At 46.0% G+C, this 19,941-nt stretch overlaps 1 protein-coding gene across 1 annotated transcript in view; it reads right to left on the bottom strand.

Annotated features, from left to right (window-relative positions):
- LOC115118701 (transcription activator BRG1) overlaps nucleotides 1-19,717 on the bottom strand; it is a 34,313-nt gene extending 14,596 nt beyond the window's left edge. The window contains exons 1-21 of the mRNA XM_065001366.1: nucleotides 19,546-19,717; nucleotides 18,709-18,996; nucleotides 17,516-17,518; nucleotides 15,877-16,111; nucleotides 14,023-14,333; nucleotides 13,485-13,692; nucleotides 12,250-12,345; nucleotides 11,483-11,741; nucleotides 10,046-10,172; nucleotides 9,296-9,469; nucleotides 8,589-8,762; nucleotides 8,050-8,220; nucleotides 7,703-7,753; nucleotides 4,994-5,124; nucleotides 4,826-4,880; nucleotides 4,459-4,598; nucleotides 3,304-3,457; nucleotides 2,920-3,083; nucleotides 2,270-2,336; nucleotides 1,886-1,996; nucleotides 893-1,135 (exon numbers count right to left, since the gene is read on the bottom strand). Coding sequence (XP_064857438.1) covers nucleotides 893-1,135; nucleotides 1,886-1,996; nucleotides 2,270-2,336; nucleotides 2,920-3,083; nucleotides 3,304-3,457; nucleotides 4,459-4,598; nucleotides 4,826-4,880; nucleotides 4,994-5,124; nucleotides 7,703-7,753; nucleotides 8,050-8,220; nucleotides 8,589-8,762; nucleotides 9,296-9,469; nucleotides 10,046-10,172; nucleotides 11,483-11,741; nucleotides 12,250-12,345; nucleotides 13,485-13,692; nucleotides 14,023-14,333; nucleotides 15,877-16,111; nucleotides 17,516-17,518; nucleotides 18,709-18,933 — 3,099 coding nt within the window. The 5' untranslated portion in view covers nucleotides 18,934-18,996; nucleotides 19,546-19,717. The remainder of the gene's footprint in view (nucleotides 1-892; nucleotides 1,136-1,885; nucleotides 1,997-2,269; nucleotides 2,337-2,919; nucleotides 3,084-3,303; nucleotides 3,458-4,458; nucleotides 4,599-4,825; nucleotides 4,881-4,993; nucleotides 5,125-7,702; nucleotides 7,754-8,049; nucleotides 8,221-8,588; nucleotides 8,763-9,295; nucleotides 9,470-10,045; nucleotides 10,173-11,482; nucleotides 11,742-12,249; nucleotides 12,346-13,484; nucleotides 13,693-14,022; nucleotides 14,334-15,876; nucleotides 16,112-17,515; nucleotides 17,519-18,708; nucleotides 18,997-19,545) is intronic.
- Nucleotides 19,718-19,941: the final 224 nt, after the last annotated feature.

Below are 19,941 nucleotides of genomic sequence, written 5' to 3'. Positions count from 1 at the left end.
TAAACTGGCCAATAAAAAGAAAAGATTAAGATGGGCAAAAGAACACAGACACTGGACAGAGGAAATGCCAATAGTTTCCTGCTACAATTGTAATTTACAACATTAACAATGTCTACACTGTATTTCTGATTAATTTGATATTATTTTAATAGGCAAAAAACTTGCTTTTCTTTCAAAAACAAGGACATTTCTAAGTGACCCCAAACTTTTGAACAGTAGGGTACGTAGCACTGCATCGCAGTGCTTGAGGCGTCACTACAGACCCGGGTTTGATCCCAGGCTGTGTCACAACCAGCCGTGACCGCAAGTCCCATAGTGTGGCGAACAATTGGCCCAGTGTCGTCCGGTTTAGGGGAGGGTTTGGCTGGGGGGCTGTACTTGGCTCATTGCGCTCTAGCGACTCCTTGTTACCCCTGGTCTGTGGTTGTGAGGCCGGTTGGACGTACTGCCAAATTTTCTAAAACGCCGTTGGAGGTGGCTTATAGTAGAGAAATTAACATTAAATTCTCTGGTAACAGCTCTGGTGGACATTGCTGCTGTCAGCATGCCAATTGCACACTCCCTCAAAACTTGAGACATCTGTGGTATTGTGTTGTGTGACAAAACTGCACATTTTCAAGTCCCAGCACAACGTGCACCTGTGTAATGATCATGCTGTTTAATCAGCTTCTTGATATGCCACACCTGTCAGGTGGATGGATTATCTTGGCAAAGGAGAAATGCTCACTAACAGGGATGTAAACAAATTTGTGCACAAAATGTGAGAGAAATACACTTTCTGGGATCTTTTATTTCTGTTCATGAAACATGGGACCAACACTTTACATGTTGCGTTCATATTTTTGTTCAGTTTATATAGCATTTCTCAACTTCTTTCAGCTAAAAACCTCACCTTCTCTCCAGTCATTGCGAATGGTGCATTGAACCACTGTTCAAAGGTACTGCAGCTCTTAAAGATGGTGGGCAGGAGAAAGTTGAGCAGGGCCCAGAGCTCAGGCAGCTTGTTCTGGAGCGGTGTCCCAGTTAGGAGAACTCTCCTGGGGGCCAGGTAGTGGGTGTTGAGGACCTGGGTCAGCTTACAGTGGTGGTTCTTCATCCGGTGGCCCTCGTCCACGATCATGTACTTCCACCGGATCTGTGGGGGGAGAGGGAGCAGGGGAGTGGTGGAGGAGGAGGAGGGGAGGGGGAGCAGGGGAGTGGTGGAGGAGGAGGAGGGGAGGGGGAGCAGGGGAGTGGTGGAGGAGGAGGAGGAGGGGAGGGGGAGCAGGGGAGTGGTGGAGGAGGAGGAGGAGGAGGGGGAGGGGGAGCAGGGGAGTGGTGGAGGAGGGGAGGGGAGGGGGAGCAGGGGAGTGGTGGAGGAGGAGGAGGAGGAGGAGGAGGAGGAGGGAGGGGGAGGGGGAGTGGTGGAGGAGGAGGAGGAGGAGGGGAGGGGGAGCAGGGGAGTGGTGGAGGAGGAGGAGGGGAGGGGGAGCAGGGGAGTGGTGGAGGAGGAGGAGGAGGAGGAGGGAGCAGGGGAGTGGTGGAGGAGGAGGAGGAGGAGGAGGGGGGGGGGGAGCAGGGGAGTGGTGGAGGAGGAGGAGGAGGAGGAGGGGAGGGGGAGCAGGGGAGTGGTGGAGGAGGAGGAGGAGGAGGAGGAGGAGGGGAGGGGGAGCAGGGGAGTGGTGGAGGAGGAGGAGGAGGAGGGGGGAGGGGGAGCAGGGGAGGGGGGAGGAGAGTGGAGAGAGAGAGAGAGAGAGAGAGAGAGAGAGAGAGAGAGGGAGAGAGGGAGAAAGAGGGTTGGGGAGTACGAGAAGACAGAAAGAGGGTATATAGGTCATCAGTCAAATGGTCATGGTGAGAGTTGTTCAGAATCACGCTGGAGGTAGAGTGTGCGTCAGTGTGTTACCTTGGCTAGGACCTGTTTATCCTTGATGATGTACTCATAGGTAGTGAGGAGAACGTTGAACTTGCCGCTGCGTAGCTGGGGGATGAAGGCCCTTCTGGCCTGAGGGGAACCCTACAGAGACAACATGAAGGACAGGAACTCGGATTTAACTTGACATTAATGAATTAATTAAATGAATAATTACTAGAATGGCGTGACATTACATTTGTATTCATAATAGGCCTAGTTGTTGTTGCTCTGGCTGCAAGTGATACACTTTTGATTTGAATGCATTATAGACAGGCTTCCACACGGCCGCCCATATGGCTGTATTTCAGGACCCCAAGTAATCAGTGTTTCCATGGTTACCGTATAGTTGGCGGAAGGTTAGCTGCTCCAACTCACCTTGTAGGAGACTTTCACTACAGACGGAGCCCACTTGTCAAACTCATACACCCAGTTAGAGAGGGTTCTGTCAATGTGAGAAGAGAGGAAAACAGAGGGCCAAACTTACCTAAGCAAACAAATAGCACTGTACCCATAGCGATAGATACATATATATATATATATATTACTATTCTATTTCTATTTTAATTATTACTTTTTAATTATGCGACTGTACCAAACCTTACCCACCCCTCTCTCCGGATCATTGTTTCCCTCTCATTAGTACTGTACTCCATCATATCATGTATGACAGTCACGTTAAGTGTACTATGAATACAGTTACAATTAAAGGGACAGTACTCTTCAAAAGTCCCACACCATCAGTTGTGTATATCCAGCTATATACTTGTCCGTCAACCACAAATTAATGGATAAAATAAGCACAGGAAATCTGGAAATGATGTGGAGCTTGTCTTCCATTCATTTTGGACTGTGGCACATAGCTGAATCTACAAAACGGCCTGTGACACGGACTTACAGTAGCTCAACATACGACCAATGTTGGGGTCTTGAAAACGTGATTGATTTTGGAGTGTAATGTCCCTTTAAAGTTTAATTGTAATTGAAGCCATGGTTCTCCGTGCGTGGCAGAGCGGTACAGTACTCACGAGAGCGGTACTATGATGAGGAAAGGTCCGTTGACTCGTTTGTTCTCCATCAGGTACGTGATGAGAGCGATGGTCTGGATGGTCTTTCCTAGTCCCATCTCATCAGCCAGGATACCATTCAGATTGTTGTTGTAGAGAGACACCAGCCACTCCAGACCTTTAATCTGAGGGAGGAAGGGACAAACAGTTTGAGTGGAAAGGACAGACAAGGAAAGAAAGAGGACAGAGGAGAGAGACAAGGAGAGGAAGAGGAGAGAGAATCAACAGAGGAAGACAATGTCAGCCAGCCAAAATTGTACAGGTTGGTCTGGGTCTCTTCTAATGACTTAAGAAAGGAAATGTCACTTCTCAGGCTTATTCAGCCTCTTGTCAGTGCTGCTTCACCTGGTACTGTTTCAGTTGTCCGTTGATGAGTATAGTGGACTGTTTCTCCACCCTCTCAGTGACAGCATGGGCCACAGCGTAGTAAGACTGGAGTCCCCGAGCGAACGCTGCCTCCGCACTGTTATACTCATCATCCACATCCTGTTTAGCGTGCCTAGGGACGGAACCAGGGAGGAAACAATATCAGTGGCTGAATGGCTTTAATGCAATCAGCACTTTGAGATAGTTTTTCAATGAAAAACGTGTTATAAATTCAATGTATTATTATTTATTATTACATATTGGCATGAGCCTTATAAAGTAAGTGTGATATTTAAAAATAAATATATCGCTATGAGAGACAAGCATCTTTAGCTGGAAAATTCACTCCGTCATTGATAAGGATTTGCAAGTCAGCCAAACAGCATTAGGGTTAATTTCTCACTTAATATTAAATGGAACTTTTGACCCCAAACCTGAATTGTAGGCATTTCTGTCTTTAAGGCGTATTTAAATAAATCCAATGTGTAGGCAGGAGTACACAACAGGTGAATCTCAATTGTGTCTCCTTTCTTCTTGCCTCCACAAAACACATTGGAGAAGGTCAGAGGTTTGAGATTCACCTAATTCCTCACTGAAAATCAATGTTTCTTTTGACTCCAACCCTGAATCATACACCAGACATTTCAAATCAAATCATCTAATCTAAATGTATTTGTCACATGCTTTGTAAACAGCAGGTGTGGACTAACAGTTAAATGCTTACTTACAATTTAAGTCAAATCCCGTCTCAATTTTAGAAAAACTTAAAATAAGGGCTGTGTTTCGTGTAGGCTTACATGATATTTTGATAACCATGTAAATCTCTCTCGGACAAGGTGACTTTTATCAATATATTCGTCTCTATTTACTACGATTCCAAAATGCTACATTAGGAGCTCATTAGCATTCCTTTTTGGGGGGTAAATACAGGCGAATATATTGATAGAGAGATTTCCACGGTGATCAAAATGTCATGCCAGGGTAAGCCTACACGAAACACAGCCCTTATTTTAAGTGTTACTAAAATCTAGACGTGGGAAAAAGGAATGGTGACGATTGGAACCATTTCCCTGCTTGACCGCTAGGTTTTATGGGTATTATGACTCTATAGGGACCCAGGTGTAGTGTGCTCACTCTATGATGTGTCGTACGTCCACCTCTGATACTTCTTCACTGTCTGGGTCTGGGATCTTCTTCTTCTTCTCCTCTAACCCCACTAACACTGGGAGGACCACTACTGGAGGCACTGCCGGCTGGGGCTCCTCCTCTTCCTCCTGACAGGCCAATGACAGGCCAGGGGCGGGACAACAACAACCTGTCAATCACCACTCAGACAGACTGGTCATAGCTTTGGTACAGAGAGAGTGTGGAATGAATCTAGTCTTTATGACTGTTCAACCAATTCAGTTGATTTGGTTCCTACTTGTAGCGTTTTCATCCTGTAATCTCTATAATAAGAGTTTAGTCATGGTTGGGTACTATCTTTTATGACTCAACCCACCTCCTCCTCTTCCGATCCACTGTCTTCACTGTCAGAGCGAGGGGCCACCTCGTACCTGGAACAGCAGAAAACATCAGTATTACAACCACAAACATACCTTTACCCCCTCTAAAATATACCCCTAAAAACCTAATAGGCCCATCTCATCCTCCTCCTCCAGCCTCGTACCCAGGGTTCATCTCCAGCCATGTGTCCAGCTGTCCAGCTTTAGGAGCGTCCGCCCCTGTCAGGATGTTACCACTTTCCACGTGGATCACCTTCACTGGTAGGTCACTCATCTGGGACGTCTCATCTAGAGGCTGGAGGAGGGGGGCGAGTCAGAAAAACACTGGATGCTGACGTTGAAGGGGAAATATACTATTCTTGGCGTCTACAAATACTGATAATTTTTTCCCCATTAGCTGCTGCTAACACATCAGCTACTCTCCCTGGGGTCCATTATGTCTGGTGACAAGAGCCGTCTCTGGATACTGATGCAGATACCTGCTGAACCATGACTATTTTTTTAACTATTTTTTTTATTTCACCTTAATTTAACCAGTTAGGCCAGTTGAGAACAAGTTCTCATTTACAACTGCGACCTGGCCAAGATAAAGCAAAGCAGTGCGACAGTGTGTGCAAATGGAGTAAGGAGGTAAGGCAATAAATCGTCCATAGTAGCGAAGTAATTACAATTTAGCAAATTAACACTGGAGTGACAGATGTGCAGATGATGATGTGCAAGTAGAAATACTGGTGTGCAAAAGAACAAAAAAGTAAATAAAAACAATATGGGGATGAGGTAGGTAGTTGGGTGGGCTATTTACAGATGGGCTGTGTACAGCGGCAGCGATCGGTAAGCTGCTCAGATAGCTGATGCTTAAAGTTAGTAAGGGAGATATGTCTCCAACTTCAGCGATTTTTGCAATTTGTTCCAGTCATTGGCAGCAGAGAACTGGAAGGAAAGGCGGCCTAAGGAGGTGCTGGCTTTGATGGGTGTTGCTATGGTGACCAGTGAGCTGAGATAAGGCGGAGCTTTACCTCGCAAAGACTTATAGATAACCTGGAGCCAGTGGGTTTGGCGACGAATATGTAGCGAGGGCCAGCCGACGAGAGCATACAGGTCGCAGTGGTGGGTGGTATATGGGGTTTTGGTGACAAAATGGATGGCACTGTGATAGGCTGCATCCAGTTTGCTGAGTAGAGTGTTGGAGGCTATTTTGTAAATGACACTACTGAAGCCGAGGATCGGTAGGATAGTCAGTTTTACAAGGCTATGTTTGGCAGCATGAGTGAAGGAGGCTTTGTTGCGAAATAGGAAGCCAATTCTAGATTTAATTTTGGATTGGAGATGCTTAATTTGAGTCTGGAAGGAGTGTTTACAGTCTAGCCAGACACCTAGGTATTTGTAGTTGTCCACATATTCTAAGTCAGAACCATCCAGAGTAGTGATTCTAGTCGGGCGGGCAGGTGCGGGCAGCGATCGGTTGAAGAGCATTCATTTAGTTTTACCTGTATTTATGAGCAGTTGGAGACCACGGAAGGAGTGTTGTATGGCATTGAAGCTTGTTAGGAGGTTTGTTAACAGTGGTCAAAGAAGGGCCAGATGTATACAGAATGGTGTCGTCTGCGTAGAGGTGGATCAAGGAATCACCCGCAGGAAGAGCGACATCATTGAGATATACAGAGAAAAGAGTCGGCCCGAGAATTGACCCTGTAGTACCCTCATAGAGACTGCCAGAGGTCCAGACAACAGGCCGTCTGATTTGACACACTGAACTCTATCTGAGAAGTAGTTGGTGAATCAGGTGAGGAAGTCATTTGCGAAACTAAGGCTGTTGAGTCTGTAGATAAGAATACGGTGATTGACAGAGTCGAAAACCTTGGCCAGGTCGATGAAGACGGCTGCACAGTAATGTCTTCTCTATGGAGGTTATGATATCGTTTTGTACCTTGAGCGTGGCTGAGGTGCACCCGTGACCGGCTCGGAAACCGGATTGCACAGCGGAGAAGGTACGGTGGGATTCAAAATGGTCAGGGATCTGTTTGTTGACTTGACTTTCGAAGACTTGAAAGGCAGGGCAAGATGTATATAGTTCTGTAACAGTTTGGGTCTAGAGTGTCACCCCCTTCAAAGAGGGGGATGACCGTGGCAGCTTTCCAATCTTTAGGAATCTTGGACGATACGAAAGAGGTTAAACAGACTAGTAATAGGGGTTGCAACAATGGTTGGCGGAAAATTTTAGAAAGAGAGGGTCCAGATTGTCTAGCCCAGATGATTTGTACAGGTCCAGGTTTTGCAGCTCTTTCAAAACATCAGCTAAGGAGAAGCTGGGGAGGCTTGGGCAAGTAACTGCAGGGGTGCGGAGCTGTTGGCCGGGGTTCTGGTAGCCAGGAGGAAAGCATTGCCAGCCATAGAGAAATGCTTATTGAAGTTCTCAATTATCATGGATGTATCAGTGGTGACATTGTTTCCTAACCTCAGTGCAGTGGGCAGCTGGGAGGAGGTGCTCTTATTCTCCATGGACTTTACAGTGTCCCAAAACTTTTTGGAGTTAGAGCTACAGGATGCACTTTTCTGCTTGAAAAAGCTAACCTTTGCTTTCCTAACTGACTGTGTTGTGTGTATTTGTTCCTGACTTCCCTGAAAAGTTGAATATCGTGGGGACTATTCGATGCTAGTGCAGTACACAGCAGAATGTTTTTGTGCTGGAAAATACTACGTCTAGTAGTACTGTATAACAGGTAACATACTGGTAACCATAGTGATGTATCTATAACAGTGTACTGTAGATTGGTTATGAAAAAGTATGAACATATATGCACTCATTACAGTAAGTTGCTCTCGATACGAGCGTCTGATAAATGTCCAGTACGTTAGTTTAATATCCCACTCACTTCTCCATCAGGTCCCAGTACAGGAGTCTGACCCTCAGCGTTCTCCAGCTTCTGTAGGAAAGACATCCACACATCAGTGTGTTTATCACACTCACAACCACATCTACACACCGACTCTATCAACTCCCTACAGAGACTAGTGCTGACGACAGCTCACAACCACATCTACACACACAAATTCCTCAGGAGATCCCAGTTGGGTTGAAACCATGTGTCCGTCTCAACTAATCACTATAGGAACATATCAGTCATGGGCATAATGCCCCCCCCCCCTTCTGTCCAGCACCTGAACCTATTGGATGTGTGTATGTGTCCTTTGTCGCACCTCTCTTCTCTCTCTCTCATACCTTCTTCTTCTTCCTCTTCTTCTTCTTCTCTTTGAGGGCCTGTACCAGCTTGTGAGCCCGGACCAACTCAGTGAGGTTGGCCACGTACTCATCCGTCTGCTGCAGCAGGTAGGCCAGACGCTTGTCCTTCTTCTGGTCAATCAGTTTACGGTAGCCCTCCTCATCCTCAGCCTAGAGAGAGAGAGGGTGGAGAGAGAGGGAGAGAGGGGAATGGGGGAGAGGGAGAGGGGAGAGAGAGAGAGAGAGAGAGAGAGAGAGAGAGAGAGAGAGAGAGAGAGAGTGGGGGAGATATTCAGTCAAAACTCATTGATGTGAGATGGATGAGTCTGTGTGCAGGAATCAGAGTAGAGAGAGTAGTGTAAAGTAATGTGCATTGTAAGAGCGTGTTTCCACATTAGTGTGTGTCTTTGTACACACATGAGTGTGTGTCTTATGTACGGGAAAGAGTATGAGTGTTTGCACGTGTGTGTCTTTATACACACACACAAGTGTGTGAATAAGAATATGTACTGTCTGTCTATGTATGTAATGGTCCTCACCATCAGCCTCCTCATCCTCTCCTTCTCGATGCGCTCGTTCTCCTTCTTCTGCTCGCGCTCTGTGTTGGCGTGGTATGTGGCCACGGCCTTGGTGGCTTTCTGGATCTTAGCTGTGATGGAGCGGTGGTACTCCTTAAAGTCTTTGGCGTGGGCCAGGATAATGCTCAGATACTCCTGGAGACAGACGAGATGAGAGTCAGTATTCCGTTCTGTCCCATAGCAAGCATTTCTAGCTGGCGTGGTCGTACTGCTGCTACTACTACTACTGCTGCTTCTAATCCTGAGCAAGGCAGTTAACCCACTGGTCTCCGGGCGCCGAAGACGTGGATGTCGATCAAGGCAGCCCTCCCGCACCTCTCTGATTCAGAGGGGTTGGGTTAAATGTGGAAGACACATTTCAGTTGAAGGCATTCGTTTGTTCCACATGACTAGATATCCCCCTTCCCTACTGCTACTACTGATTAACATAATGTATCTAATAACTTTTGTTTTTATGATGAACAGCGAAAGAGTGAAATATATTAGAGTGAGATATACTTCTCCCAAATATCCTCATTACGGATAAAAGTAATAATCTAAACTTCATAAAGGATGTTATCTGACATTGTGCCTTGAAAAGCACAACACTTCTCGCAAATAATCTCCATTGTAAATAGTTCTTAGTCTAGAAGCAGGTGTAACCCGGCCCCAGGTTTGTGTTAGTCTACCTGGTGTTTCTGTCGGCGTTTACGCTCCTGTTCGATCTTCTGCTGTTTCTCCAGTTTCTCTGTGATGCGAGCCTCTCGTAGGGACTGGCGCTTGCTCCTCTTGTAGGCCTTCGCATCCAGAGCTGTCTCCAGAGCCGTGTCCCTACGCATACACACCACTACCTCCTGACGCAGCTGTGGGGTTGGAAGAGACCGGAGGAAGGAGAAATGTGGATATAAATGCATCATCATCATCGTCCTCATCATGTGTGGGAATACTGTAGGGGAGAGGGCCTCAACAGGCTCCAGTGTTTTCAGGACTGTTTCAACAGCACAACACAGAGTCATGACTGTTTAAAGGACTTCTGTTATGTCATTGTAATGACAGTGTCATGTAGCCATTATGAAGGGTCATTGTAATGACAGTGTCATGTAGACGTTATGAAGGGTCATTGTAATGACAGTGTCATGTAGACGTTATGAAGGGTCATTGTAATGACAGTGTCATGTAGCCGTTATGAAGGGTCATTGTAATGACAGTGTCATGTAGCCGTTATGAAGGGTCATTGTAATGACAGTGTCATGTAGACGTTATGAAGGGTCATTGTAATGACAGTGTCATGTAGCCGTTATGAAGGGTCATTGTAATGACAGTGTCATCTAGACGTTATGAAGGGTCATTGTAATGACAGTGTCATGTAGACGCTACGAAGGAGTGCTGCAGTACAACACAGTCCTGTGTGTGATCCGCAGGGCGGGCCAGTAGTCTACCTGTCTCTGGAAGTTGAGCAGCTGGAGGGCCTTGAGTTCGATGGTGGCCTTGGTCCTCAGGTCTCCAGCCAGAGAGCCAGGGAGGTTCTCCAACTCAGCTATACGATGGGTGATACGAGCCTGCAGTCTGGAGATACCACAGAGACACGAGATAGGGAGGAGGGAGGGAGAGAAAGGAGAGCAAGAGAGAGAGAGAGAGAGAGAGAGAGAGAGAGAAAAGTAGAGAGGGGGATAGTATGAGAGAGAGACAGTACTAGTGCTGTAGAGAACTCTGCTCTTATAAATGTATATATAGTATGACTAGATGTGTAACTATGTATCTATCTATTCAATTAATGTATGATGAATGATGTATAATGCTGTTTGCTCTTTGGGGTCTAGGCCAGGTTACTGCTCTTTGGGGTCTAGGCCAGGTTACTGCTCTTCGAGGTCTAGGCCAGGTTACTGCTCTTCGGGGTCTAGGCCAGGTTACTGCTCTTCGGGGTCCAGGCCAGGTTACTGCTCTTTGAGGTCTAGGCCAGGTTACTGCTCTTTGAGGTCTAGGCCAGGTTCCTGCTCTTTGGGGTCTAGGCCAGGTTACCGCTCTTTGGGGTCTAGGCCAGGTTACTGCTCTTTGTGGTCTATGCCAGGTTACTGCTCTTTGGGGTCTAGGCCAGGTTACTGCTCTTTGGGGTCTAGGCCAGGTTACTGCTCTTTGGGGTCTAGGCCAGGTTACTGCTCTTTGGGGTCTAGGCCAGGTTACTGCTCTTTGTGGTCTAGGCCAGGTTACTGCTCTTTGTGGGCTAGGCCAGGTTACTGCTCTTTGGGGTCTAGGCCAGGTTACTGCTCTTTGAGGTCTATGCCAGGTTCCTGCTCTTTGGGGTCTAGGCCAGGTTACTGCTCTTTGGGGTCTAGGCCAGGTTACTGCTCTTTGGGGTCTAGGCCAGGTTACAGCTCTTTGTGGTCTATGCCAGGTTACTGCTCTTTGGGGTCTAGGCCAGATTACTGCTCTTTGGGGTCTAGGCCAGGTTACTGCTCTTTGGGGTCTAGGCCAGGTTACTGCTCTTTGGGGTCTAGGCCAGGTTACTGCTATTTGGGGTCTAGGCCAGGTTACTGCTCTTTGGGGTCTAGGCCAGGTTACTGCTCTTTGGGGTCTATGCCAGGTTACTGCTCTTTGGGGTCTAGGCCAGGTTACTGCTCTTTGGGGTCTAGGCCAGGTTACTGCTCTTTGGGGTCTAGGCCAGGTTAATGCTCTTTGTGATGTAAAAAGGGCTTTATAAATACATTTTGATTAACGGTGTACTGTACCTGTAATCCCTTTCCTGCAGTATCTCCACCGGGTTAGGGGTCGGGGTTAAGGGTCAGGGTTAGTGTATTACCTGTAATCCCCCTCCTGCAGTTTCTCCACAGGGTCAGGGCTTAAGAGTCAGGGCTTAAGGGTCAGGGTTCATAGGTTACCTGTACTCCCTCTCCTGCAGTATTTCCACCGGGTCGAGTCCGTGGGGTTTCTGGATGGGGGTAATGCGGTTCTGCTTGGCATGGTGGGGCACCATGGGTGAGGGCTGGACCGGCTGCCCAGGGGACTGGGTCTGGGGGGGCATGACCGGGGAGGCCGCAGGGGGTATGGAGGGTGGAGCGGGGGAGGGACGGCCCGTCGGCTGGGGAGGGATCAACTTCTGGGGGGCGTTAGAGGGGGCGGCGGCGTTTACCATCGGACCTGGGGGAAGGAAAGAAAGGGCAAAGGTAACTAACCATCAATCAATTTATTGATGTGATTGTAACTGACCAAAACCTAACATGGATTAAAATGATATACAGGACTAAATCATGAAATGCCATCATGAATAATGTTTTAACAATTAACTCTGTGTTGACTAACTTCTATGTGACTAACTACTATGTGAGTACAGATGTAGGATCTTAGTTTGCTACAGCAGGAAAATAATCCTGCAGCAACAGGACATGTTTGTATGGGTTGATAGATTGTTCATTAGGGCATATCAAGTCAACAATTTCAAAGTGGAAATGACAAACTTTAGAAGACTTTAAAAAACTCAAATACACTACATGTTCACATTTCCAGCTTTGAAGGAAAATTCTTAGCAACAAAACAGTGATCAAATTAAGATCCCACATCTGTTCCTACTATGTGACTAACTATAATAAACTTGAACTCATTGCCCCTCAGAAGAAAGTGACAATAACGCTGGTGTTATTATGTTCACCTTCAGACCAGGACTTGGGGGGTCCGTTGGGGTTCTGTCCCTGCATGCCGGTTGGACCAGAGGGTCCTGGAGGGGGCATGTTGGGTCCCATCATCCCTACAACATTATATCAGTGGTATATTCAGAGAAAAACTCATGTTTCATACTTTTCAGACCTATTGGAAAACAGATATCCAGCTACTGTACCAGATCAAAACAATACAAGCTTCCTACTTCTCACAGCATTTAGATGCTGATTAGTTGACTGATCAAATCAAATGTTATTGGTCACATACACGTGTTTAGCAGATGTTATTGGTCACATACACGTGTTTAGTAGATGTTATTGGTCACATACACATGTTTAACAGATGTTATTGGTCACATACACGTGTTTAGCAGATGTTATTGGTCACATACACGTGTTTAGCAGATGTTATTGGTCACATACACGTGTTTAACAGATGTTATTGGTCACATACACGTGTTTAACAGATGTTATTGGTCACATACACGTGTTTAACAGATGTTATTGGTCACATACACGTGTTTAGCAGATGGTATTGGTCACATACACGTGTTTAACAGATGTTATTGGTCACATACACGTGTTTAACAGATGTTATTGGTCACATACACGTGTTTAACAGATGGTATTGGTCACATACACGTGTTTAGCAGATGTTATTGGTCACATACACGTGTTTAGCAGATGGTATTGGTCACATACACGTGTTTAACAGATGTTATTGGTCACATACACGTGTTTAGCAGATGTTATTGGTCACATACATGTGTTTAACAGATGTTATTGGTCACATACACGTGTTTAGCAGATGTTATTGGTCACATACACGTGTTTAGCAGATGTTATTGCGGGTGCAGTGAAATGCTTGAGATAAAATATATTTTATTAGTCCACACCAGATGGAAATGTGTCTTCTGCTTTGTATCCAAACCCACCCGATACACACACATTAGGTCGGAGAGGCTGGAGCAGACTGAGGCTGGAGCAGACTGAGTCTGGAGCAGACTGAGGCTGGAGCAGACTGAGGCTGGAGCAGACTGAGTCTGGAGCAGACTGAGGCTGGAGCAGACTGAGTCTGGAGCAGACTGAGGCTGGAGCAGACTGAGGCTGGAGCAGACTGAGGCTGGAGCAGACTGATCAATGCTTTGACTGCTCAATCTTCCCGTTTCAACTAGCTACTGTAATTACATAGATCAATATCCAATGCTCTTCATTCTGCCTCCCTCACCGTGAGCTCTGCTGTAGCCCTGGCCCATGGGTCCTCCTGGTCCTGGTCCCACACCTCCAGGACCTCCAGGAGCCAGGCTGGGCATGGGCTGCCCCAGTCCCCCCTGCCCTGGCCCCGGACCCTGCATCCCTGGGCTGCACCCCATGGGCCTCTTCCCCTGGACAGCCATCTGGAGATGGTCCGGTAGTGGCTGCCCCCTGGCCAGCATCTTACAGGGAGACAAGTTTATTAAAGTAGCAATCCAGTACGTTAATGTTAGTTATTGTAACATGTGAATGATGCTCATTGACTTGCTTGTCTACCCTTTAGTCATGAAATTGTAATTAAATTAAAAAGCATATAAAGTGTCACTCTACAATATTTATACAACAGGTGACAAGGCATATTAGCTACATATTAAAAACAACATTGTGGAGACTCAGAGTTTGGAGACATTCTAAATAACCGTACACATTACACATTATATATCAGTTATAATGTATCATCTTAAACACGTATCTGTCTTTCAAACCTTAAATCATCAATATTCTGTACATGCCTTATAGGCCATGATCTGGGCCCGCAGCTGGTGAAGCTGGTTCTGGTTGAAAGGAGTAGGGCCTCCTCCGGGGCCACCAGGGGTGGTGGGGCCAGGGCTGGGGCCATGAGGGCCAGGGCCGGAGACACTTTGCTGGGGCCCACCGGGCCGGTTCTGCTGCTGGTTCTGGCCCCCCAGGGTTTGGGAGTCTGGGTTGGAGGAGGTGTCTGAGGGATTTGGGCCAGCGCTAGAGGGTTGGAGAGGGCCAGAGGGGGGCCCGTTGGAAGGGACGGGGCTGGAGTGGTCAGAGCCGCCGAGTGGGGAGTGGTAGCCTGGTGGAGAGAGAGGGAGACGGAAAGAGAGAGAGAGAGAGAGAGAGAGAAAGGGGATATTTAGTAAGGTGAAACATGACATATAAAATGAAAAGATTTGACACAATATCCAATTCTACCATAACAGATAATCATATAGGTTCTATACAATACAGCTACAGTGGGGCAAAAAAGTATTTAGTCAGCCACCAATTGTGCAAGTTCTCCCACTTACAAAAATGAGAGAGGCCTGTAATTTTCATCATAGGTACACTTCAACTATGACAGACAAAATGAGAAAAAAAGGATTTTGAATGAATTTATTTGCAAATTATGGTGGAAAATAAGTATTTGGTCAATAACAAAAGTTTATCTCAATACTTTGTTAAATACCCTCTGTTGGAATGACAGAGGTCAAACGTTTTCTGTAAGTCTTCACAAGGTTTTCACACACTGTTGCTGGTATTTTGGCCCATTCCTCCATGCAGATCTCCTCTAGAGCAGTGATGTTTTGGGGCTGTTGCTGGGCAACACAGACTTTCAACTCCCTCCCAAGATTTTCTATGGGGTTGAGATCTGGAGACTGGTTAGGCCACTCCAGGACCATGAAATGCTTCTTACGAAGCGACTCCTTCGTTGCCCGGGCGGTGTGTTTGGGACCATTGTCATGCTGAAAGACCCAGCCACGTTTCATCTTCAATGCCCTTGCTGATGGAAGGAGGTTTTCACTCAAAATCTCACGATACATGGCCCCATTCATTCTTTCCTTTACACAGATCAGTCGTCCTGGTCCCTTTGCAGAAAAACAGCCCCAAAGCATGATGTTTCCACCCCCATGCTTCACAGTAGGTATGGTGATCTTTGGTCATTCACTAGGTCCCCCCGTGTGGTTCTGGGATTTTTGCTCATTGTTCTTGTGATCATTTTGACCCCACGGGGTGAGATCTTGCGTGGAGCCCCAGATCGAGGGAGGTTATCAGTGGTCTTGTATGTCTTTGATTTCCTAAAAATTGCTCCCACAGTTGATTTCTTCAAACCAAGCTGCTTACCTATTGCAGATTCAGTCTTCCCAGCCTGGTGCAGGTCTACAATTTTGTTTCTGGTGTCCTTTGACAGCTCTTTGGTCTTGGCCATAGTGGAATTTGGAGTGTGACTATTTGAGGTTGTGGACATGTGTCTTTTATACTGATAACAAGTTCAAACAGGTGTCATTAATACAGGTAACGAGTGGAGGACAGAGGAGCCTCTTAAAGAAGAAGTTACAGGTCTGTGAGAGACAGAAATCTTGCTTGTTTGTAGGTGACCAAATACTTATTTTCCACCATAATTTGCAAATAAGTTCCTTAAAAATCCTACAATGTGATTTTCTGGATTTTTTTTCTCATTTTGTCTGTCATAGTTGAAGTGTACCTATGATGAAAATTACAGGCCTCTCTCATATTTTTAAGTGGGAGAACTTGCACAATTGGTGGCTGACTAAATACTTTTTTGCCCCACTGTATTTCTGAACATTGTTCAACTGTGCACCCTCCTGAACAGACCCCTGGTGAGAGTGTGTACCTACCTTGAGAGTGTTGGTCCATGGGGCTGGGAGGAGGGCCCATGCCACTGTGCCCTCCCTGTCTCATGGGCATGCCCTTCATCTGGGCAAAGCGGGACTCCTCACTCATGCCCTTCTCATGCATACCAGTTCTCTCCATACCAGTCCTTTCCATACCAGTTCTCTCCATACCAGCCCTCTCCATACCAGTCCTCTCCATACCAGTCCTCTCCATACCAGTCCTCTCCATACCAGTCCTCTCCATGGCAGTCCTCTCCAAGGTAGTCCTCTCCATACTAGTCCTCTCCATACTAGTCCTCTCCATGGCAGTCCTCTCCATGGCATTTCTCTCCATGGCAGACCGCTCCATGGCACTTCTCTCCATGGCAGACCTCTCCATGGCAGTCCTTTCCATGGCAGTCCTCTCCATGGCAGTCCTCTCCATGGCAGTCCTCTCCATGGCAGTCCTCTCCATGGTAGTTCTCTCCATACCTTCCAGTGGCTACAGGGAGGGAGACATAGATACAAACAAATGTAGATATATCTACATGGCAACAGGTTTTGATTGTTGCAAGGAATTGTTTCAAAAAAGTGTATGCACTGTATTTATTGGGAGGAGTTCCAGTTCAAGTCAAACGTTTGGACACACCTACTCATTCAAGGGTTTTTCTTCATTTTTACTATGTTCTACATTGTAGAATAATAGTGGAGACATCAAAACTATGACATAACACATATGGAATCATGTAGTAACCAAAGTGTTAAACAAAGAGATTCTTCAAAGTAGCCACCCTTTGCCTTGATGACAGCTTTGCACACTCTTGGTATTCTCTCAACCAGTTCCATGAGGTAGTCACCTGGAATGCATTTCAATTAACAGGTGTGCTTTGTTAAAAGTTATTTTGTGGAATTTCTTTCCTTCTAAATGCGTTTGAGCCAATCAGTTGTGTTGTGACAAGGTAGGGGTGGTATACAGAAGATAGCCTTATTTGGTAAAATACCAAGGCCATATTATGGCAAGAACAGCTCAAATAAGCAAACAGAAACGACAGTCCATCATTACTTTAAGACATGAAGGTCAGTATATGCAGAAAATTAAGAACTTTGAAAGTTTCTTCAAGTGCCGTCGCAAGAGGATAAGTTCATTAGCGTTACCAGCTTCAGAAATTGCAGCCCAAATAAATGCTTAACAGAGTTCAAATAACAGACATCTCAACATCAACTGGTCAGAGGAGACTGTGTGAATCAGGCCTTCATGGTCGAATTGCTGCAAAGAAACCACTACTAAAGGACACCAATAAGAAGAAAAGACTTGGTTGGGCCAAGAAACAAGAGCAATGGACATTAAACTGGTGGAAATCTGTCCATTGGTCTGATGAGTCCAAATTTGATATTTTTGGTCCCAACCGCAGTGTCTTTGTGAGACGCAGAGTAGGTGAATGGATGATCTCCGCATGTGTGGTTCGAACCGTGAAGCATGGAGAAGGTGGTGTGATGGTGCTTTGCTGGTGACACTGTCAGTGATTTATTTAGAATTCAAGGCACATTTAACTAGCATGGCTACCACAGCATTCTGCAGCGATACGCCATCCCATCTAGTTTGCGCTTGGGGATTGGGATTATCATTTGTTTTTCAACAGGTCAATGACCCAAACACACCTACAGGCTGTGTAAGGCCTATTTGACCAAGAAGGAGAGTGCTGCATCAGATGACCTGGCCTCCACAATCACCAAACCTCAACCCAATTGAGATGGTTTGGAATGACTTTGACTGCAAAGTGAAGGAAAAGCATTCTACAAGTGCTCAGCATATGTGGGAACTCCTTTGAAAACAGTTGGAATATCATTCCAGGTGAAGCTGGTTGAGACAATGCCAAGAGTGTTTAAAAATGTCATCAAGGCAAAGGGTGGCTACTTTGAAGAATCTCAAATATAAAATCTAATTTGATTTGTTTAAATACTTTTTTGGTTACTACATGATTCCATATCTTTGCAGAAATTCAACCATGAAGGCCTGATTCACCCAGTCTCCTCTGAACAGTTGATGTTGAGATATGTTTGTTACTTGAACTCTGTGAAGCATTTATTTGGGCTGAAATTTCCGAGGCTGGCAACACCAATGAATTTATCCTCTGCAGCAGAGGTAACTCTGGGTCTTCCTTTACTGTGGTGTTCCTCATGAGAGCCAGTTTCATCATAGCACTTGATGGTTTTTGCGACTGCAGTTGAAGAAACTGTCAAAGTGTCTTAAAGTAATGATGTACTGTTGTTTCTCTTTGCTGATTTGAGCTGTTCTTGCCATAATATGGACTTGGTCTTTTACCAATTAGGACTATCTTCTGTATACCACCCCTTCCTTGTCACAACACAACTAATTGGCTCAAACACATTGAGGATAGAAATTCCACAAATTAACTTTTAAAAAGGCACACCTGTTAATTGAAATGCATTCCAGGTGACTACCTCATGAAGCTGGTTGAGAGAATGCCGAGTTTGCAAAGCTGCCATCAAGGCAAAGGGTGGCTACTTTGAACAATCTGAAATATATTTTGATTAGTTTAACACTTTTTTGGTTGCTAAATGATTCCATATGTGTTATTTCATAGTTTTGATGTCTTCACTATTACTCTACAATGTAGAAAATAGTAAAAATTAAGAAAAACCCTTGAATGTGTAGGTCTGTCCAAACTTTTGACCGACACTGTAGATGGCAGACAATGTAGCATGGAATAGAATAGAACACAACAGAAGAAGAAAAAACGTAATTGTCCACTCAATGTGGAAATGTGCCTTTGGTTCTGAAGGGTACAGCTGGTTGGGTACAGTAGCACTCAATAATCCACAAGGTGTCCTTACTTTGTGCAGAGTGTGCATGTTCTCCTGGGAGTATCCAGAGGGCCCAGGCTGAGGCAGGGGGTGACCTGAGGATGGAGGCCCTGGGCTGGGCCCCATCATGCTGTGAGAGGACCCCCCTGGAGAAGGACCAGGGCTGGGGCCAAGCATTGCCCCAGGAGAGGGCCCCGGGCCTGGGGAAGGACCCTGTCGAGGGGTACCCCCAATGGGAGGGTCTGGAGTGGACATCCTGAATGAATGGGATGGTTGGAGGGGGAAGACCCTCCTGCTATTGGATGATAGTAGGGACCACTGGAGAGCGAGACAGAGGATAAACGTGCATTAAGACTGATCATTAATTAGTATTGAAATCTCATTGGGCCTAATCCTTTAAAATGTGTGTAGTTTGTCATGTCTATAAATAAATTACTATGTAATAAGCGTTTTAATAGGACCCACCCATGATAGCTAAATGGTATGGCCATAATAAAATTAATGTTTGGAATGATGACATGCCGGAGGTTTATTGAATAAATATATAAAGCCACAAACCTATCGATTATCTGTCTATCGCTACTAAGTCGCGATTGCTTCATAGAAAATATGATTTCACTAGTTATCCATCCTTTCTGTCTGGCAGTTTGATGCACTCACACCCTGCGCTGCATCAAAGCACTCGTTGCGCACAGCCTCTCGTTGCATAGCAATTACACCGCTGTTTATACACGTCCGTCTATCGACTCGACTTGAAAAGGAGGAAACATGAACATTATATTATCCCTTGCCTATAGAGCATTAAATGGGAGTCTCGATGAAGGGGGAATGGCGGACTGTCTGTGATTGTGCCACAGTCGGACTTACCCGGGATAAATTCAAGGCTCGCCGGTGTCCCGTTGTCCTGAATTTGGTTCTATTAGACACGTCGCGACTGTCGTAATTAATGTTCTCACCCTTGCTCTTTCGTAAACAGTGGAGCTGCGCTTGAAGCGGTTATTTGATTCAACGACGTGGCTCGAGCGCCCCCTCCCTCACGGTTGCAGTGAGGACCGAATGTAGAGTCACGGCGGCCGAGAATTGCGCATGCGTCCCTGTGCAGCAACAGAGCCAAGGTAGCCTATTGTGTATTGTTACAAACTGACCGTAGGCTAGGATACACACTGTACATTGTATATTAGTTATTTGTCTTGTCTAGATTTCCAAGTCATATGTTATTTCATGATTGATATTTCGATAAAAAAAACAAATGCAAAGATGAAT

The sequence above is a fragment of the Oncorhynchus nerka genome, linkage group LG15 (genome assembly GCF_034236695.1).
Source record: "Oncorhynchus nerka isolate Pitt River linkage group LG15, Oner_Uvic_2.0, whole genome shotgun sequence".
NCBI classification, from domain to species: Eukaryota; Metazoa; Chordata; class Actinopteri; order Salmoniformes; family Salmonidae; genus Oncorhynchus; species Oncorhynchus nerka.
This window is presented reverse-complemented; position numbering and strand designations above follow the sequence as displayed.